Consider the following 22,412-nt stretch of genomic DNA (forward strand, 5'->3'; position numbering starts at 1 on the left):
CATATACATGTACGTGTTGTTCTCTGCATTGTCTGTGCATTTTTCTCTTGGCATAGGTATTTGATTGTTGTTAGGAGACAGTATTAACATTGTGACGATACTTAATATAGTCGGTTCGCTAAACTCAGACGCAACTGGCTAGATATTTTAGTCGATAATTTTTTTGTTTTTTGCCAATTTTGCAAAAATTGGCAAAATCACTAACTATTTAGTGATTATTAACTGTTTAGTAATTATTTTTTGCCAATTTTACTAAAATTGGCAAAATTACCGACTAAATTATCTAGAAAGTTGCGTCTGAGTTTAGCGAACAGACTATAGCTAATACATACTGTTATTTTGCTCTTTAATAATAAACTTTTTTCTGAAATTATTTTAGGGTAAAATAAAAGCGCAAGGGACATTTAAAGAACTTTGTGAAGGTAATATAGATTTTACAGAATATATGGTGAATGGAAAAGAAGACGGTAGCACAGAGATGGAAGAAATCGAATTTATCGAAGAAACAACTCTTTCTAAACAACGTAATTTAGATTCGGACAAGGCAACTTCCCGAAAAATATCTAGTGTGTCTCTTACTTTTGTGAGTATTTTATTATCTATCTAAGTAAATTTTTAATTTCGTTATCGTATTTGTAGAATACATACTTTTTGTTAGTTTCGTATTAGAATGTTTGTAAACATATTTTAACAGTTTTTCCAATCGTGTCAGATTCCCCAGGAAAGGAAAAATCCTTTCTTTTAGTCGCCTCACTCTTTCGTCGTTATTTCACGACTCAGGGTACAAACACAGTATTAGTTCAGAGAAATAAGGAAAAAAAATATCCTGTTGGTGACACAACCCCCTCCAGGCCGAAACCAAATTTTTTGACTAGTATGGACATCTATATTAATAACCTATATGTTTCCTGCAGCCGATTTTGATGATATACATAGTTATAAACAAATGAATATTAAAAAACGGTAAATTTTCGCTTTTTTCGTCTATAACCAAAAAGTTAAGTATTTTAAACAAATTTGAGAGTGATAAACTCATAAATCGTATAAAAACTTCAATATGGCGTTCGTTGAATATATCTATCCTTATTGGTTGCTTAGAAAATTGCAAAATAAATCATAAATTTTGAGTTTTTATAAATATTCATAACTTATGTAAAAATTAACTTAGAACGTTCTTATTACACGGAATGCTGAGACTTCCGGTGCTTAAATTATACCCTAAATTTCAAAGTAATTGGTGAAATAGTTTAAAAGGTATTTAATTTGTTTATCCTAAATTAATTTTTTTTGCAACGCTATAAGTCAGAAAATGATAAAGTTACACTAATACTTTGGACAGTTTATGGAAGAATATTTATACTATTAATTTAATTAAAAAAAATGACAAAGAATAATTCTAAATACTGCAAAATTAATTTGCAAAAACATGTAAATTAAAAAAAGGGGGGGCTAACTTCGTCCCTAATTGTCCTAGGACAATTGCTTTTCTTTCTAAGTGTGTATAAAAATTCAGTCTTTCCAAATATGAAAAAATAATTTTTCTACGGGTAACGGTTAAAAAGTTATTCTAATTGTTTATAAGTAAGCAAAAAATCGACGTGTTTTTGCAAAATAACACTGTTTAAAATTACTTTTTGTCATTTTTTTAATTAAGCCAATAGTATAAATGTTCTTCTTCCATAAACTGTCAGAAGTCTTACTGTAACCGCATAATTTTTTGACTTACAGTGTTGCAAAAAAATGAATTTGGGATAAACAAATTAAATAACTTTTAAACTATTTGACCAATGGCTTTGAAATTTAAAATATAATTTAAGCACCAGAAGTCTCAGCAATTCGTGTAATAAGAAGGTTCTAAGTTAATTTTTACACAAGTTATGAATATTTATAAAAACCCAAAATTTATGATTTATTTTGCAATTTTCTAAGCAACCAATAAGGATAGACATATTCAGCGAACGTCATATTGAAATTTTTAGACGATTTATGAGTTTCTTACTCTCAAATTTGTTTAAAATGCTTAACATTTTGGTTATAGACGAAAAAAGCGAAAATTTACCGTTTTTTGATCTTCATTTGTTTATAACTATGTATATTTGATGTAACATCAAAATCGGCTGCAGGAAACATATAGGTTATTAATATAGATGTCCATACTACTCAAAAAATTTGGTTTCGGCCTGGAGCGGGATGTGTCACGAGAAAAATCTTATTTCTCTGGACTATATTGAAAACATTAGTTTTTGTTTTTAATACTGTGATACATATTATATAGTTAGGCCTCACCTCTAGCCAGGCATATCTCCGCGATGCTCGCCATTCAGATGCTCGCCAGACTCATTCTAATCATATGATGATAATGTTAATCAAAAATGAATGACCATTTTCAATTTCGTTTTCGATGGTTTTTAGTTTTTTGTTTTTTTTTATAATGTTAATCATTTTAAAAATTATAAAGACAGAATTCTAGAAATTGAAAGTAATGTAGGGCAAAACCTTAAAATAGAATATCTTGTAATTTTCTAAATTGTAGAAATTAGAAATACATTTTTTATTTAAGACCGGTTAGAAAAATAAAATTCTAAAGCTCTAATCGTTGGTGACAAATTGCGAGATGCGCGGCAAGATGCCTGGCGAAATGCGCGGCAAGATGCCTGGCGAGATGCGCGGCAAGATGCCAGGCGAGATGCGTGAAGAGATGCCCGGCGTGCATCGAGGCGAGATGCCTGGACAGTATTCACTTCTGTCGACACTCCCCATTGTGTTTTTTGTGAATCTTTTAACGTGATGCGTTTTTGTAAACTTTCCTTAAAAGTTTTTTAACTTTGACGACAAATTTTTTGTATTTTTTGACCAATGGGAAGATCCCTCTTTCGTACTAGATTTTATGATTTTATTATATGGAATAGTAGATTTTTAAATTTTCTAGCTCTGAAGATGGCTTTGTAAGCCGAGAGCGCTCAGTTGGGAATGAAATATTTTACACCCTTTTAACAAATACTTTGTTTTTATTTCTTAAATGCTGTTCAGATATTAAGTTGTAAGTGTCATTTTAGAGTGAACTATCAGAAAATGTTAGTTGTGCTAATGTGGATCCGAACGAAGAAGAAGGAAACGATCCAAATAGTACTTCATTTAAAGACTATATTCTGGCTGTTCAAAAGATTTGGCTTATTATATTTGTTCTAATAATAATGATTATAGTACAAGTGCTTTCTACCGGTTCTGATTATTGGATATTCTTTTGGTAAGTAATTCGTAGAGCAATTAAATTTATTAACATTAACACCTAAGCCGAATGACAACAAATAGGGTAGTCAGGACAGCGAGAGACGGTTCCCCAATAGGAAGACGATCAGTGGGAAAACCACGAAATCGATGGAACTTACTAGAGGCACATTGAAAAAACAGACAGAGTCATGTCTATACAAAAAGAAGAAGAAGAAGCATTTATTAATAATATTAACTATAGAAACTCGCTCCGGCTGAGCTCGTGCGCCATCATTCATTTTATATAGGAATTAAATGGAAACGTTAAGTCAAATCGATGTGCTTCATGTGACAAATAATATACTAATTAAAAAATATCAAAATAAAAATAAACGGTTTCGTTTTGTATCTAATCGGATCTCTTGCCATCCCCTGATGCGTGTTTCTAGGTTTACCCGTTATCAAAGAGGCTTTTCAAGAAGACCGATCTGAATCAAAACGCACCAACTGCTCGGTATAAATAATTAAATATGTATACCGGCGTATGTTTAGAACGACCTCTAAAGGGGAAATATGAAATGAGTGTCCATATCGATTCAAGTAAACTGTTTAATTAGTAGTCCTGTCGCCAGTGGGGGTACAACGGTCTCCTTAATTCAGATGGACTTACCCAAGTTTTTTTTATGTATTTTGACCCGTAGAACACGAATTTTTTGGGTAGCAGTCGATCCGGATGTCGATAAGATTGTTATAAACAAAGAACTTGAGGAATCACATAACAGCGATTTTTCGTAAAACAAACATTTTTTTGGATTTTTTGGGTCATTCTAAGCAAAAAAGTTTTTACAAGTTTTTTCGTAGGATGCATAGTTTTCGACATAAACGCGGTTGAACTTTAAAAAAATCGAAAAATTTGAATTTTTGAACCCGAAAAACTTTTGATTGAAAAATAAAATAGCAATTCTGCTTACCGCATTTGAAAGTTCAAGTCAAATTGTATCGGTTTTGATTACCTTCATTGCCAAAAATTAATTTTTTTATTGGTAAACAAAGCTATAAACACATAGTGATTGAATGATGTTTTCAATGCATTTCTCATTTAGTCTGGGCTGATTATCGGAGAATAGGCCATTTTTGGGAAAAGTTATTTACCAGCAATTTTATTGCTGGAATCGAATTATAAGATCCTATATATTAATAACGTATATAATATAATATAATATAATATAATATAATATAATATAATATAATATAATATAATATAATATAATATAATATAATATAATATACAAGGTGTCCCAAAAGTAGTGGAACGGTCGAATATTTCGCGAACTAAACATCGGACCGAAAAACTGAAAAATACGTGTTCAATCATTTTCAAAAATCTATCCAATGACACCAAACACCAATCCCCACTACACCCCCTAGAGGTGGGGTGGGGGGTAACTTAAAAATCTCAAATAGAAACCCCCAGTTTTTCTTGCAGAGTTGGATTCGTCACGTAAAAGTAAGCGACTTTTATTCAAGACATTTTTTCGAACTGTGGATAGATGGCGCTATAATTGGGAAAAACGATTTATCCTGATACCATAGGTAAATTATAGAAACGCTCTAATATCTCGAGAAATACACTTCCAAATGAAAAACCAAAAAAAAGATTTTTTAATACTTTTCGAAAACCTATCGAATAACACCAAACATGACACTCGAACCCTCCCCCTGGAGGTGGGGTGGGGGTAACTTTAAATTCTTAAACAGCAACCTCCACTTTTTATTGCAGATTTATATTCGTCATGAAAAATTAAGCAACATTTATTCGAAACATTTTTTAGAATTGTTGATAGATGGCGCTTTAATCGGAAAAATACGATTTATTAGCGTACAAACAAATGTTTTGTTTTTCGAAAAATCGCTGTTATGTAATTCCTCAAATTCTTTGTTTATAACAATCTTATCGATATCCGGATCAACTGTTACCCAAAAAATTCGTGTTCTACGGGTCAAAATACATAAAAAAAATCTGGGTAAGTCCATCTGAATTAAGGAAGCCGTTGTACCCCCCGGGCGGCGACAGGACTACAGGTATAGAAATACCAAACGGAGGACGCTTGGGAAAATATTCCATCAACGCATCTCAGTTTACCCATCTGAATCGTCATCATTGTATACTCTAATATAGAGGATGGTGTAAAACAAAATAAAAATAATCGGTTTCTTTTTCATTCAAATCGAGTATCTTGCCATCCCGTGACACGTGTTTCTAGGTTAACCGGTTATCAAAGAGGCTTTGCAAGAAGACTGATCTGAATCAAAACGCACCGACTGCTCGGTATAAATAATTAAATATTCATATCAGAGTATGGTTAGAACGACCTCTAACGGGGAAAGATGAAATTAGTGTCGATTCAGATAGGTATATTTATTTTTTTTATTTATTGTTCATACATATGACCTGGCCTCTAGTGACTAATCCAGGTCGTTTTTTTCCTGATGGGATTACAGATATTTTTTTTTATATTTTTACATTTTTTACTAAACTACTAAATCTATTTTTACAATTAATAATTTGCCATAATCTATTAATTACATTTAACAAATTTAAAGAAACAATATATATTTGTTAGAGTATTTTTGGTACTATCAACTCCCTTCTAAGTTATAAAGACAGTCCCTCTATTTTCAGAAGAGAGTTGGTAGTTTTTTTTTAATTTAATGAATTATTTATTGAATTATTATTTTTATTTATTTATTTTATATTGAATTATTATTATTATTATAATTGTGAATATCTATTTTTGAATTTATATTTTATTTTATTTATTTTAACTTTATCTTACTCAACTTCATCAGGGTTGGATTATTTGTTGTCTTCTTCTATTATTATAGATTTCTTGTTGTTTTTTAGATAGTATTTCTGTTAGATTGTTTAATATTCCAAAATATTTTTTATTTTGTAATATATCTCTTATTTCAATTCTTCCTAATCTTCTTCTCATTTCTCTATGTTCTTCATTTTCTATATTATTTTCACAATGTAACACTATATGTTCTGGTGTGCCTAGTTCTCTACATTCACAATATGCATCATCTTTTAAGTTAAATCTTTCCAAATATGTTGGGTACGGTCCATGTCCTGTTAAAAAGTGTACTAAACCTTGTTTTGGATTAAAATAATTTGGAATGTTTTCTAATATTGGTATAAAATTGTATAAACGTCTAGATTTTGTTGAATTTTCCCATTCATTTTGTCTTTTTCTATTTATTATTTCTTTTAATTCTCTTTTATTTCTTATATCTAATCCTATTATTTGTATTATTTTTTTCATATTTTTCTTTTTTTAGCCAATAATTACATGCTCTTTTTTGTGTTTCTAAATGCATTGGCATTACTCCAGTTAAAACTGTGAGTACCTGTGTTGCAGTTGTTCCAAATGCTCCCGTCATTCTTACAAGAAATCCTCTCTGAGCTCTATTTAATTTTTCTGCATTTTTTTTGAAGATATTCTTCTTTAGCGGCGAATCGATTGAGGGTAAAATTGTACATTTACCGCGCGCCTGCGCACACTGACAGTATGTAGTTCATTGCTAATCTTTCAAGATAGGTATGTATGTATCTGTAACCGTGCCAATAAGTCATTAAAAAAATATATTAGTGGTTTTAGGAAATGTATTATTTATTATAATTCTTGTGTTTTTGGATTAATAAAATATTATGTAAGCATAACATTTTTACACTATATGTCGCCGTGTTGTGTAATTATATCCGAAACTTACATATCTATTTCTAGAGCCTCGATGGAGTAGTTAGAAATGCGTTAGCACTGAGATTGAAAGGTTGCGGGTTCAATTCCCGGGTGATTCATTTTTTTTTTGGTTGTTTTAATAAAAAATTTTTGAAAGTGGTAGATAAGAAAGTTAGCTTGATTTTTAAATAAAATACAAATAACCTTTTAAGTAAATTTACTTCGTTTAAATTACCTATTATATAATAGAAGAATATCTTCTTACGTGCGTACATAGTACACACACATTCTTTTTTTTATTTATTAATCTATGTACCCATACACTTGAACCGTACCCTACAATTGATGCAAGTATTGTACTTAGGTATCTTCTAATCTGTCGGAACGAAATTCTATATTCCTTCTGTGCTAGACTAGCAATGCTATGAATGATCTTTGTTGCCTTTTCACAGACACAACTCATGTGTTTTGTAAATAATTTTTGTTCGTCTATTATAATACCTAAATATCTTGTTTCCTTTTTTCTTTTTATTATTTTCCCTCTAATTTTTATAATTGGATCTCTTTCTAAATTTCCTTTTATTAAACTATATGTTGTTTTTGAATCTGATATTGTTAATTTTACTTTATTCATCCAATCATTTACTCTTACTAATACTTCATTTGATTTATTTTCTAATTCTCTTCTTGAGTTTGCATCTATGATCAACAACAAATCATCTGCATATGCTATGCTTCCAAGCACTTCAGGATCTATAGTCAATTGTTCCAACAGTTCCTCTAGCATTACATCCCAGAACATAGGTCCACATACTGATCCTTGTGGACATCCTTTTGTGATATGTTTTGTCTTTTTTCCTGTTGATGAAATTAGTGTCGATTCAGATAGGTATACTGAGATGCGTTGATGGAATATCACTCGAGTCGGGAAACGTCATATTAGAAGAAGGTGAAATTAAACTGAACTGAATTGTTTCGAGCCGTAGCGAGCAAGGTTATGATTGCCAATATGATTTCCAACATCCGAAACAGATAGGAACCAGAAGAAGAAGAAGAAGGATAAATTAAATTAGTCAATCCAGAAGAAGTATTCAACGAAATTACAGCAAATGTTAAGCCGAGAAAGCACCTGGGTTCGAATTAATTTCTGGCAAAATCAAAACAATTCCCTAGAAAAGCCATAGTACAGCTAATATCTTATAAACACATCGTTCAAATTAAAATTAGTCCAGTGCGCATCTGTTTTGAGATGGACGTTGAGAGGTGACTCAAATTTTTTTGCAGAAATTGCTTGAAAATAACTTAAATATTAATATTTGATTTATGCTCCCACTCAAAATGGTCCGGAACATTGTTTAAATAATCAAAATGTCAAAATATGAAGGAAGAATTCGATTTTTTTATTGGTTTTTTGATTATAACTTTAAAACTATTTATTTCTGAGAAAAGTTGCACTGATATAAAAGTTGCGTAATTTAATTTCCTACAATACAGAATTAGTTAAAAATTTAAAAAAGAGACACCCTAGTTGCAAAATAGCAATAATTGCGAAAAAAAAAACATACAAAAACAAGTATTCGCATTTTACGTTTTTCAACCATTTATGCTAAACTTGGAACCTTCACATTTTACCCAAAAAAAACTATGTGATATTGTAAAACAACACTGCAAATTTCATTAAGATTGGTGTAATAGATTTCGCAAAATAAATTTTGCAATTCAGCTTTCGCAGAAACAATTCATTTTTTAAAAATGTTACAGGACTGAAAATAAAGCAGATAGGAAATTGAATCCTTTTTTGCTTATAGAAGTTTACTGTACCTTTCATTTGCAAATTACAAAATTAAAATCGATTAATTACCATGGTGTAAGGAAATTTTTTATATAAACATTAATTTTTGGTGCTACGCGCAGGACAGCGGTGTTCGATTCACACAAGTTGATTTCCACCAAAATTTCTTCCAATCTTTACCTAATATATTATTTTCTTACTCTATATTTTGTTGTATTTTAATATTTTAATTCCACAAAAATCAAACTAATTTTATTATTGTTTGTGAAATATTGTTTAAACAATTGCATATAATTAAAATAATAAACTTTTATTGTCAAGCTAGAATATATGAACAAAGAAAATTTTTGCTAAAAAAATGTTATTTCAAAGGATAGAGTATGTGTTTTTATTTTGCAATAAACAAATTTATTTATTTATATCGAAATGTAATAAAAATTAAAATGTATCAATTATTATCAAAGGTCATTCGAATGCCCAATCAGAGCAAACTATTCGCTGTCTTGCGCGTAGCACCAATAATTAATGTTTATTTAAAAATTTCCTGACGCCGTGGTAGTTAATCGATTTTAATTTTGCAAATTGTAAATGAAAGGGACAGTACACTTCTATATGCAAAAAAACTTGTTACTTGTTTTTTTACTTGTTATCTGCTTTATTTTCAGTCATGTAACATTTTGAAAAAATGAATTTTTTTTGCGAAAGCTGGATTGCAAAATTTATTTTGCAAAATCTATTGAACCGATCGTAATGAAATTTACAGTATTGTTTTACTGTATCATAAAGTTTTTCTGGGTGAAATATAAAGGTCCTAAGTATAGCATAAATGGTTGAAAAACGTAAAATGCCAATACTTGTTTTTGTATGGTTTTTTCGCAATTATTGCTATTTGGCAACAGGGGTGACTACTTTTTAAAATTTTTAACCAATTCTATATTGTAGTAAATTTAATTACGCAACTTTTATGTCAGTACAAGTTTTCTCGGAAATGAATTCTTTTAAAGTTACAATAAAAAAACGAAGAAAAAAATCGAATTTTTCCTTCATTTTTTGACATTTTGATTATGTAAACAATGGTCTGGACCTTTTTGAGAGGAAGGATAACTCAAATATTATTATTTGAGTTATTAAATATTATTATTTGAGTTATTTTCAAGCAATTTCTGCAAAAAAATTTGAGTCACCTCTCACCGTCCAAATGTACCAATATTTTTACAGATGCGCCCTGGTCTAAATATATTCCTAAGATATGAAAAGCAGCAGAGGTCGTAGTGATCCCTTAACCTGAAAAGCAACCAATTATAGTATCATCACACAGGCCGATTTTCTTACTACATTGAAATTTCGAAGCTGTACAAGAATCTATGGCTGAAAATGCTGAAGCTTTTCAGAGACTCTAAGGTTTTAATTCCATCACACCAATTTGGGTTTTAAGAAAGTTATGTAACTATCGACCAAGTCCGTAAAATAGCGGATATACTAGAAAGATCCCTAGAACAAAAAGAAAAGGTTTTCACCAATTTGGGTTTTGAAGAAAGTTATTCAACTATCGACCAAGTCCCTAAAACAGGGGATATACTAGAGAGGTCCCTAGAACAAAAAAAAGTTTGCTCCGCTGCCTTCCTCAACGTAGCTCAAGCTTTTGATAAGATATGGCCCGAAGGATTTAATATAAATTAAGCAGGGCTTTGATAAATAAGTACACAGTTTTATTAAAATGAAATATTTAAGACAGGGTTTTTAGGGTAAAGCAAGAAGAATCTCACTCACAATTAAAAGAAATCAATGTATTCTCTGAATTAGACCATAATAGCTACCTTTGCTGATGATACTGCAGTATTGGCTGTAGTATTTTCCATGATTAAGCTCCTGTCTCCAGTTCTAAATTTGTATCCTGTAGCGTCATTGCCTCTGTCTATGTCTATGGATACCTAAAAAAACTCAGTTTAAAGATATTTATTAACTAAAATAAATTAAGATTATCTGTGTTATTGTTAATTTTTTATGGTATTTTAGGACTAGTAATGAGGACATTAAAAATTGTGCTGAAGAAATTAAAATTCAACCGTTTTCAACAAATACTACACATGACTTTAGCACGGACATTTACTATTCATCTGATAACCGAACACATTCAGATGGTTCTTGGTATGATGAGTTGTTTGACTATGTTGAAAGTGATCATAAAATAAAGAAAATTTTTAAAACTAGATATTCAATATACGTGTACACTGTTATAATTGGAGGAGTTATCGTTTTTGTGCTAGCGAGAGGTTTCATATTCTATAAAACCTGCACAATAGCTTCTACTAACCTGCATAATAAAATGTTCCATAAACTACTTCAGGCTCCGATGAGATTTTTTGACACCAATCCAAGTGGAAGGACTCTTAATAGATTCTCGAAGGATATTGGGACTATTGATGAATATCTGCCGACCGTCTTGATTGACAGTATAGGAGTAAGTTTATTTGTAGATATTATATATAAATTAGATCTATATATCTATCTCTTCTTCTTCTTCCTCTTTATAAGAAATTCTGCTTGTTCATTGACGGACTGATACCTCTATGGAAGGTTGTAACTCCATATTTTATGCAGTCGGTCTATATTTCTTTTACTGATTGATGATTAATCTCTTGCTATTTTGACCATACGTGTCTTCCTCATTCTGCTTATGTGGTTATTCCATTCTTTTTTCTATTTAGTATGCATTCGTCTATACACTGTACGTTATATTTTCTTATAATATCTTCACTCCTCTTTCGATCTCACAGCGTATTTTCTGTAATTCTTCTCAGTACTCTCATCTCTTCCGTTTCCAATAGTCTCTGTGTTGTAACTGTATAGGGTTTTATTTCTGATGCATATGTCATTATCGGTCTTATGCCTCCTCTACACATCGGCAGACGCTTCTGCGGATGCATCTGCCGATGTATCATCACGAGCTGACCACACATCTGTAAATCGTTCAGTCTGTGTTAATTCTCGGATGACGCAATATCTACTTTGAAATTCACTGCGAAAACTAATGCGTCGTAGAGGTCAGATGTGTGGAGAGGCATCGGGCGTTCGCACCGAAACTCTTTGATCTGTGCTAGGAAAACCGACAACAATCGGATATTTCACAGACGCGTCTGCCAAAACGATCAAATTAGCCCATCGAGAAGAAATTGAAGAGTTTTACGAACAATTAGACGAAATCATAAAAAACCTAAAGAAACAAGACATAACCATGGTAATGGGAGATTTTAACTCCAAAATAGGAAAAGGCGAAGTCAGTGACGTAGTTGGCAAGTATGGGTTGGGAACAAGAAATGAACGAGGTGATCGACTAATACAGTTTTGCCAGGAGAAAAACTTAATTATCACTAATACTTGGTTTAAGTTACCATTAAGAAGATTGTACACTTGGAGGTCACCACAGGACAAGTCTGGGTACATCTTTGGAAATCAGATAGACTTCATAACAATTAACAAACGATTCCGTAACGCAATAATATCAGTCAAAACATATCCTGGAGCTGATATAAACTCTGATCATAATCCTCTTGTAGCCCAATTGCGAGTCAGACTAAAAACCTTGGTCCAGAAACAGAATAACAAAAGATTAGATATGGATCAATTTAGAAATCCCGAGATAATAGTCAAGTTTGCAAATAGCATTAATAGTAGTGTTGCTTTAACAACCAATACTGATGATATTGAAAGAGACTGGATCAACTTAAGGGACGCTATATGCAACGGTGCGAAAGAAGTAATTGGTGACTGCGAGCGGAAGAAGAAGAACGAATGGATGACAGATGAAATATTACACCTCATGGACAGAAGGAGGGAAAATAAGAATAATCCCGAACAATATAAAGAACTGGATAGAACTGTCAGCAGAAAGATAAAAGAATCCAAAGAGAAATGGTTACAAGAAAAATGTCAAGAGATAGAAGAGCTAGAACGAAGACACAATAGTTTTAACATGCATAAAAAAATCAAGGATTTTACTTATACTTACAAGAAAAAACAGTTTGGTAAGTTAATAGACGAGAACAACAAACTTATTGTAGATAAAGAAGAACAGTTGCAGACTTGGGCAATTTACAGAAAAGATTTGTTTACGGATTATCGTTATATTTCTACGAACACTCTTGATCTGAATGAATCAAAAATATTGAAAAGTGAGGTGATAAAAGCTATAGATCAAGCGAAAGATGGGAAAGCAACAGGATGCGATGAAATACTAGTCGAATTTTTAAAAGTTTTTAACGAGAACAACATGAATGTAGTATTGGAACTGTTTAATAAGATATACGATACTGGTCAAATTATATCGGACTGGTTGAAATCTACACTTGTGCCCTTTCCCAAGAAATCCAATTCTAAGACGTGTAGCGAATATCGCCTTATAAGTTTAATGAGTCACACCCTTAAAGTATTCTTGCGTATTATCCATTACAGAATACGAGCAAAATTAGAACACAGCATAAGTAAAACACAGTTCGGTTTTAGATGCGGTTTTGGAACTCGAGAGCCCCTATTTGCAATACAAGTCTTGATTCAAAAATGCCTGGATCAACAGAAAGATGTTTACGCCTGTTTTATTGACTATGAGAAAGCATTCGATACTATCAAACATGACAAACTCATAGAACTATTACATCTTTCAGGACTTGAGACTAAGGTCATCGAGATTATAAAAAATCTATATTGGAATCAAACAGCCCACATAAAGAATGGACATATGGTGAGTGAAAACATAACCATTTCTAGAGGGGTTAAACAGGGCTGTATTCTTTCGCCACTGTTTTTCAACCTGTACACGGAACAAATATTTCTAGAGGCACTGGAAAAGTACAATGGGGACATCAAGGTTAATGGCGTACCAATAAGTAATTTTCGATATGCATATGATACTGTTATACTGGCCGATAACATCGAAGATTTACAGATGATGCTAAATAGAGTAAATACAACTGGCAACCGATCTGGACTGAAGATAAATAGATAGAAAACTAAATTTATGGTGATCAGTAAAAAGAACATTCAACATATCGACCTGAATATTGAAGCCGAACGTATTGAAAGAGTATACCGATTTAAATATCTGGGAAATACAGTAAATGATAAGTGGGACCAAGACGTAGAGATTAGGATCCGAATTAAAATAGCAAGATCCAAATTCATAAAAATGAGAAAGTTCTTAAGCAACCGCAACCTAAGCGTTAACCTCCGATGGAGCTACGAAATGCTACGTACCCTCTACACTACTTTACGGAGTAGAATGGTGGACGTTAACAGCAGCAACTATAAAGAAGTTAGCGGCTCTAGAAATGTGGCTGTATCGACGCATACTGAGAATACCTTGGACAGACAAAGTGACCAACACAGAGGTAATGAGACGAATGGGTAAAGAGGTGGAATCGTTAATAACTGTTAAAAGGAGGAAAGCGTCATACCTGGGCCATGTGTTCCGTAATGATAAGTACAGTCTGCTACAGCTTATCGTGGAAGGCAAGATTGAAGGTAGAAGAGGTTTGGGCAGAAAGAAGAAATCCTGGCTGAGAAACTTGAGAGAATGGTTTCAGATACCAGAAGCTGCGAACATAATACATGCGGCACAAAACAGAGAAACCTATCGTTTGATGGTCGCCAACCTTCGGTAGAAGACGGCACATAAAGAAGAAAGTATCATCTCTTGGTCTCAATTCCAGCATCCGCTTTCTCCATCTGTTATTTGCCATTCCTCCATCTGTTGTCTGTCATTAGACCCACCTGACCTGTCCAGTTCAACTTCAGTGTAGCTATTCTCTCTACAGCATTAGCCACTCAAATTTTCGTCGTAACTGGCGGATTGAGATCTTGTCAGTGAAACTCCCAACATAGCACGCTCTATCGCCCTTTGAGCCACAAGGATCTTTTGCACTGTTCTCCTTGTCATGGTCAACGTTTTCGCCGCTCGTAAAGTCGAAACTTTTCATGGTAGAAGCCAAGCTACGACAAAGAATTTCCAAAGCCAAGAAAGAAAGGGGCACTAGACAAGTAAAATATAATTTACATATGCTAAAAAATGAAAACATAGAGGAACAGTTCCAGTCAAATATAAAAGAAATCCTAGAACACACCTGGGCAGTCAACCAGTCAAGCACGGAAGTGTGGAACAACTGCAAGGAGGCTCTGAAGTTAGCAGCCGAAAGCACCTTGGGAATATCCTGAACCCAAGAAAGAAACGACTGGTTCGACCAAGACTGCAAAAAAAATAACAGATGAGAAGAACGAGGCATTTAGGACCATGCAACAACGGAAAACTAGGACAACAATAGATAGATACAAAAACTTAAGAAGAGAGGAAAAACGCATACACCGAAAAAAGAAACGAGACTCAGAAAATGACATATTAGAACGGCTTGAAAGCCATATGAGTCACGGAGAAACAAGAAAGTTCTACCATCAAATAAATACTATTAGAAAAGGATTCAAACCGAGAATCAATTATTTCAATGATAAGGAAGGTAACTTACTTACCAACAAAGATGATATCCTGTTACGATGGGTAGGGCACTTTCAAGAGTTGCTGGAAGGGGAACCTACTAACAACATAGAGCTGGAATACCGAAATGAGGAGCTCGTGGAACCCCCCTCGGTAGAAGAAGTGAAAATATCTATTGAAAACCTAAGGAACCACAAATCTCCAGGCAGCGATGGCATCCCAGCAGAGTTATTTAAGCACGGTGGAGAGCAGATCACCAAGGTGATGCGAGAAATTGTTTGTAAAATTTGGTCTGAGGAGCAAATGCCTGAAGAATGGAGTTTAGGCTTAATATGCCCATTACACAAAAAGGGAAACCAACTGGAAGGCAATAATTACCGCGGAATAACTCTCCTAAATACAGCATACAAGATATTGTCAAACATTTTACACGAGAGATTAAAGCCCTATACCGAAACGTTTCTAGGAGAATATCAGGCAGGATTCAGGCGCGGACGTTCAACCATTAACCAGATCTTTACACTACGACAGATCCTCGAAAAAGCGCAAGAGCTTAACATATATATGTACCATATTTTTGTCGATTTTAAAGCGGCATATGACAGTGTCTTAAGACCAAGTCTTTACAATGCTATGAATGAGTTGGGAATTCCAAAAAAACTAATATCTATGATAAAAGTGACAATAGCGAAGATGCTATCAGCAGTAAAAATTTAAAACGACTCGTCAACCCCATTCGAAATACATAAGGGGTTAAGGCAGGGAGATGCGCTGGCGTGTCAGCTTTTTAATGTAGCCTTGGAAAAAGTTGTACGAGACGCTTATTTAGATAGCAGAGGAACAATATTTAATAGATCAGTCCAAATTCTTGCATATGCAGATGACGTGGATATTATAACAAGAACCAGGGCGAGAACTGCGGAAATCCTAACCGATCTAGTAGCAGCAGCAGAACTAATGGGGTTACATATAAATCAAAATAAAACAAAATTCATGGCGACCAACACAACCACAAGAGCTGGAAATGTTGATGCAGATCTAATCATCAATGACCAAAACTTCGAAGCAGTCAAAGAGTTCATATATCTAGGGACATTGGTTAACCCCAATAATGACACATCTGAGGAAAAAAAAAGGCGAATAATAATTGCAAGCAGGTGTTATCATGGTCTATCAATGTACTTATCTAATAAAAGTCTGTCTCAAAAAACTCGTATAAGGCTGTATAGAACATTGATAGTCCCCGTTCTCACATATGGTTCAGAGGCACGGACGCTAACTAAAACAGATGAATCCGCTCTATCAATTTTTGAAAGAAAGGTACTACGCAAGATATTCGGAGCGATTTGTGAGAACGGAATATGGAGGCGTAGATATAACTTTGAACTGCAGAATATCTACAAGCAAACGTTTGGTGGAAAAGATATTATCACTATAATTAAGCGAAATCGCCTGCAGTGGGCAGGACATGTAGCCCGAGCCCCTGAATCGAACATGATAAAAAGGTTTCTAACCGCTCAACCCGTGGGAATGAGAAGACGGGGTAGACCAAAGTTGAGGTGGATGGACGGGGTAACACAAGATGCCGAGAAGATCGGAGTCGGCAACTGGAAAGTGCAGGCAAGGGACAGAACAGAATGGCGTAGAACGCTTGAGAAGGTCGAGGCCCTCTAAGGGCTGTAGCACCAGGATGATGATGAAAGTCGAAACTGTCAAAACACACGGGGGGGGGGTTACATCTACTTGAAGGTCTCTGGGGCGAATGGAATAATAATGGTGTTAAGCGTATAGAGCTCAAAGTACATCCAAAAGGGGAGTTATAACCCCCAAAACCACCACCTGTTTACGCCTATGAAACACACTGAATAAAGGTTTTTCTTTTAAGACATACTGGTATGTAGGACCATTTACAAAATGTGGTTTAACTTAATGAATGTTGCAAAAATCAGTCCTATACGACGGATAAGCTTAACGGTTTTATCTATTTCTAGCATGTTTGTTATGATTATCAATTGATTTCGTCTAATATCTTATACTCTTGCTGCTTGTAGTCCCATAATGTATAGGTATTCCCTGTACATTCCATATGAAAGGCAATGCTAACGTATTCTACTGATACACTTGGAGTTCACTGATAATCTTTCTCGAGTATCTGAACTATTTGTAGCCACTCTGTATCCATACAATCTGTGAGTTGCTTCTAATTATTATTAAAATTTTAGATGCAGGGAAAGGTTTTGTGTTTCGTAATATTGTAAGCTATGTCCTGTTTAGATAGGTACAGACCTTTTTCAGTACCTATAAATAAAGAAAATCGTTCATTTTGAATTTCAAACTGTTTCATTCATTCTCTTCTATTTCTTTCCCTATTCTTTACTTCACCCATCTAGTCCAATTTTGTCGTGTTCTCCCGTTGTAGTTCTTTTCCAGCTGTTTGGCTATGTTGTTTTGATAATTCCTCAAAATATTGCCAGTCCATTTCCATTATTTTCCTTGACTGTAGTATATATGTTAGTTTGTTTGGATCTTTCCCATAGGTTTTGTTGTTATTCTGTTAGACCAGAATATGTTCAGGATTTTTCTTAAAGATTTGTTTACTAAAGTTTTTAGTTGTTTAGTTGTAGTTTCTTCCTGCTCCGGAAAGTAGTATATTTTTGAGGCAGTTTTTTAAAGCTAATGATCTTCATAAACCTTATTTAGTTACAATTTTATGTTTTTAATTTTTTAGATATTACTAACTGCTATTGGTATCTTCGTAAACATAAGCATTTCAAATCATTACGTAACGATAACATTATTTGTATTAGGACCATTGTTTTTATTATTTAGAAGTTATTATATTGCTACAGCAAAGGTTTTGAAACATTTAGAGGGAATAGGTAAGTCAATAGTACACATATATTTAGATTATATATTTGTTATATTCATATGTGAAACTGTAACAGAAATATAATTTTAATAAGATTTTAAAGTTTACATCGTATAATAAAATTAATTTTTAAGAATTCCTCTATATCCTCACTTCCATAATTTATTATTAAATTAAATTAAATTTCAACACATCTCTTATAGTTTCATTCACTACTATATTTTTCGAGACTAAACTACAATTCATCATAATCATTGTATTGGCTCTACACCCCATGGTGGGTCTTGGCCAGTTCTAGAATCACCTTCCATTCCATCAACTTGGTTTTCCTATTTCGTACTTTTAACATTAATAATTAACTATTTTGATTGGAAAATAAGCCACAATTAAATTAAAAACATAATTTTATTAACGTTTCGACGTCCAAATAGGATGTCGTTATCAAAATCCAAAATTCTACTAAATTAAACAAAAATGTTGTTGCTTAGTAAAAAATGCTTCTAATAATTTAATTTAATCTGACTCATTTATATCGGCAATTCAGACATATATTATAAATTTTAAAGTAGAAGACTTTAAAATGATATTGCCTCAGAACAAACTTAACATTCCTCTTAACATGTCCAGGAGAAGAGAGCTAGTCCATCCGGTCTTTGATGAAACACTCTAAGGGTACGAACATGCCGAAGATACATGGATATAGGTCGTATACATGCGGTGTAGGTCGCGATCGCGCTCGCTACATCGATGTCAAAACAAACCTTCATTTTCTTATGAGATCGCACATACCAAGGATGTATCACTCGTTCACATTCGTCGGAGATACGGCTGGTGCATTCATTCATTTGTTGTTGTAATCAGGTTGCGACAAGTTTTTGTTATATGAAAACCGCAAAGAACACTGAAAGGAAGGTATCTTTGGTATGTTCTGCCCGTTATCGATGAAAGAGCTACCCGTTACAAGTTTCAGAATTAGTGGAAAATTTACATACATACATACATAATCGGTTGCTTCTTTTACCATTAGGTGTCGAGGATTCCTCCTTTATATAATACTCTCTGCAAATTTACGCCACTTCTTCCTATCTGCTGCTAAAACTTTTGCTTCTTGCCACGATGTTCCTCTTTTCTTGAGTATTTCGTTTACACTAGTGTTCCAGCTTTTCCTTGGTCTGCCCCTCGCCCCTCGTGCTTTTACCCACTGCTTTGGCCTCCCATGTCATTTTCACTTGTCTCTCACCACTCATTCTTATCATGTGTCCAGCCCATTTTAACTTCTTTTCTTCAACTTTTTCGTTGAGCGATTTTACCTGTAATTCATGTCTTATATCTTCGTTTCTTCTTTTGTCTAATCTTCTTACTCCCACCACTTTTCTTAAGTATCTCATTTCTGTAGCTTGTAATCTTTTTCTTTGTCTGTCATTTAGTACCCAGTTTTCTGCCCCATATATTGTAATTGGCATATATACAGTTTTATATACTGTCATTTTGGTTTTCCTCGATATTTCTTTTTTGTTTAGGAAATTTTTATACAGTGAATAATAAGTTCTCGTTGCCAATTTTATTCTAGAGGAAATAATTATTTACACACTTTGATATACTACATTTTTTATTTCCTCTATTCATTCAAGTGTGTACAAACTTATCAGTCTTTCAACCAATTTTATTCTGTTTCCAATTTCATCTTCTTGTGTACCTTTGTTGTTTAACATTATTCCCAAATACTTAAAGAGGTCTACTTGCTCGATTTTTGCCCTTCGATTTCAATATTTACAGTTGTTTCTTTGTTGGCTATTGTCATTACTTTAGTTTTCTCCATTTTTATTATTAAGTTGTAGTTTTTTAGTTCTTCAGCCCAGATTCTAATGTTATCTGCGAGAGCCTTTTCAGTTCTTGCAACTAATACAATGTCATCAGCAAATGCACAGGCTTCAATTTTTATTTGTTGCAAATTTCTATACCCTATAGCGCATTTTTTAGTTTTTTTCCAACACTTTTTAATAACTTCGTACATAACGGAAATAAATAACAGTGGGCTCAACACTCCACCTTGTCTAACCCCGTCGTTATTAGAAAATTCGCCGGAGATTAAGTTACTTGTCCTGACCTGGTTTTTTGTGTTGACATACAAACTCTTTATTACACTTACAAGTTCTTCATCTACTTCCTTGTTTATCAGGCTTTGCCATATTCCTTCTCTATTGACCATGTCAAACGCCTTTTTCATATCTAAAAACGCCAGGTAGAGTGTATCGTTTTTTAACAGTGTTTTTTCAGTAATTTGCTGTATTGTGAATATATGATCTTGTACGCTGTGTGATGGTCTAAATCCACTTTGTATATCCGCCAGTCGAGGCTCAACTATTTCTCGTAGTTTCTTTTCTAGGATAATTTCGTAGATTTTCAACGCTGAGCAGAGAAGTGATATACCCCTATAATTACTGCACCCTTTCGTGTCTCCCTTTTTGTGTATAGGCAGTATTATTGAAATGTTCCAATCCTCTGTGAGTTTTTTGTTTGTCCACGCTAAATTTAGTAGGTCATGTAATTCTTGTTTAGCCTGTTGTCCAAGATATTTCAATAATTCAGCATCTATTCCGTCGATCCCTGCCGCTTTACCAACTTTTAGTTTTTCTAGTGCATCTTCAACTTCTTCCATCTTTATTTTAGTTTCATAAACGTCTTCTTGCCCTCTTTCAGGTGTTTCATCTGTTATCTGTATGCGATTCTCTGCTGTTGTATTTTCATTGTTTAAAAGTTCCTTGAAATATTCTCTCCACCTTTCTATAATGGGCTCATCCTCAGTTATTATATTTCCGTTTTTATCTTTTATCTGCTGTAGTTTAATTTCCGTTTTACTTCTCATATTCTTTAATACTCTATAAAATAATTTTGTATTTTGGGTACTAATTTCTTCCATAGTTCTTCCAAATTCTTCCCAGGCGTTCTGATTTTCTTGTTTTATCCTTACTTTAACTTTGTTGCGCTGTTCCTTGTATTTATCGTATGCCTCTTGATTTCTTTTTTGTATGTACATTTTCCATAGCCTTTTCTTTTCTCTGACTTCTTTTTTAATATCGTTGTTCCACCAGCTTGTCTGATTTTTATGATTATTTCTTCTGGTATACCCGCAAACTTGCCCTGTTGTTTCTAATAGTATTGCCTTAAATCTGATCCACTTTTCTTCCACATTTCTACTTTGTCTTCTCTTTTCAATCCTTGCAAACTGTTTTTCTGTTTTATTCTATATACTCATTTCTTGTTTGCAAGTTTCTCAGCTTATAGGTTCTTATTCTTCCGCTATAGTTTTTGTTTTGTATCTGTTTTCGGTCCTCGACTTTGTTGTTATTCTTGAATACTCCTTCTAGTAGATAATGGTCACTACCTATATCATAGCTTCTTTTCACTCTGACATCTTTAACTTTACTCCTTTTCTGTCGAGGAACAATTATGAAGTCTATTATTGATTTTTCATTTCGCTGGGGCATTGCTCTTGTTATCTTGTGTATTTCTTTGTGTTCAAAGAAAGTGTTGGCTATAACTAAATCATTATCTATACAAAACTCTAGCAATCTTTTCCCGTTTTTATTAATTGTGTGTTCTCCGTGCCTACCTATAGCTCCTTGCCATTTCATGTTTTCCTTTCCCACTCTAGCATTGAAGTCTCCCAATATTATGTGTGTTCCCTCATAATCTTCTACTGTCTGCTGTAGTTGTTCCCAAATTTGATTTTTGTCGTTTGCTTTGTCACTTTCTCCAGGTGCGTATATTACAATCAAAGTTATAATATCGCTTTTACTACAATTCATTGATACTTTCAATAGTCTCTCATTGATGAACTCCCAATTTCTTATACCTTTTACTTTATCTTTGGGTATCAAACAGGCTACTCCTGCTCTGGCCCATTCAGTTTCCTTTACACCACTGTATATTAATATATTTCCATCTCCTATTATTTGTGTCCCAGCTCCCTTTTTTTTTGTCTCAGTGATGGCTATTGCAGCATAGTTTGTGTTGCTAAGGGTTTCTACTAATTCTAACTCTTTTCCACTTATTCCTCTAACATTCCATGTCGCTGTTCTCCATACCTCTTCTTTCTTATCTATAACTTTCAGTTCCATTTCTTTTTCCGTTTTCATTGCCGAATTTGTCATCATTTTGTCCGCCTCTGCTTTTATTAGTTTCTGTTGCTCTCTTTTTCAATTGTGCCAGTTTCCATATTCCATTTCCATATTTCATCATTTATAATGATGTTCTGGTATTTAACTTTTACAACATTACCTTTTTGTCTCTGTTCATTTGCATATTCTCTTAGTT

The 22,412-nt window shown here is 33.4% G+C and overlaps 1 protein-coding gene across 2 annotated transcripts in view; it reads left to right on the forward strand.

Moving 5' to 3' along the window:
• The window catches only part of LOC114329993 (ATP-binding cassette sub-family C member 4), a 102,018-nt gene that overhangs the window by 59,124 nt on the left and 20,482 nt on the right, over positions 1-22,412 (forward strand). For both annotated transcript variants that reach the window (XM_050655868.1, XM_050655869.1), the window contains exons 9-12: positions 380-583; positions 3,057-3,247; positions 10,762-11,206; positions 17,955-18,105. In XM_050655868.1, coding sequence (XP_050511825.1) covers positions 380-583; positions 3,057-3,247; positions 10,762-11,206; positions 17,955-18,105 — 991 coding nt within the window. The remainder of the gene's footprint in view (positions 1-379; positions 584-3,056; positions 3,248-10,761; positions 11,207-17,954; positions 18,106-22,412) is intronic.

This window comes from Diabrotica virgifera, chromosome 7 (genome assembly GCF_917563875.1).
Source record: "Diabrotica virgifera virgifera chromosome 7, PGI_DIABVI_V3a".
NCBI lineage: Eukaryota > Metazoa > Arthropoda > Insecta > Coleoptera > Chrysomelidae > Diabrotica > Diabrotica virgifera.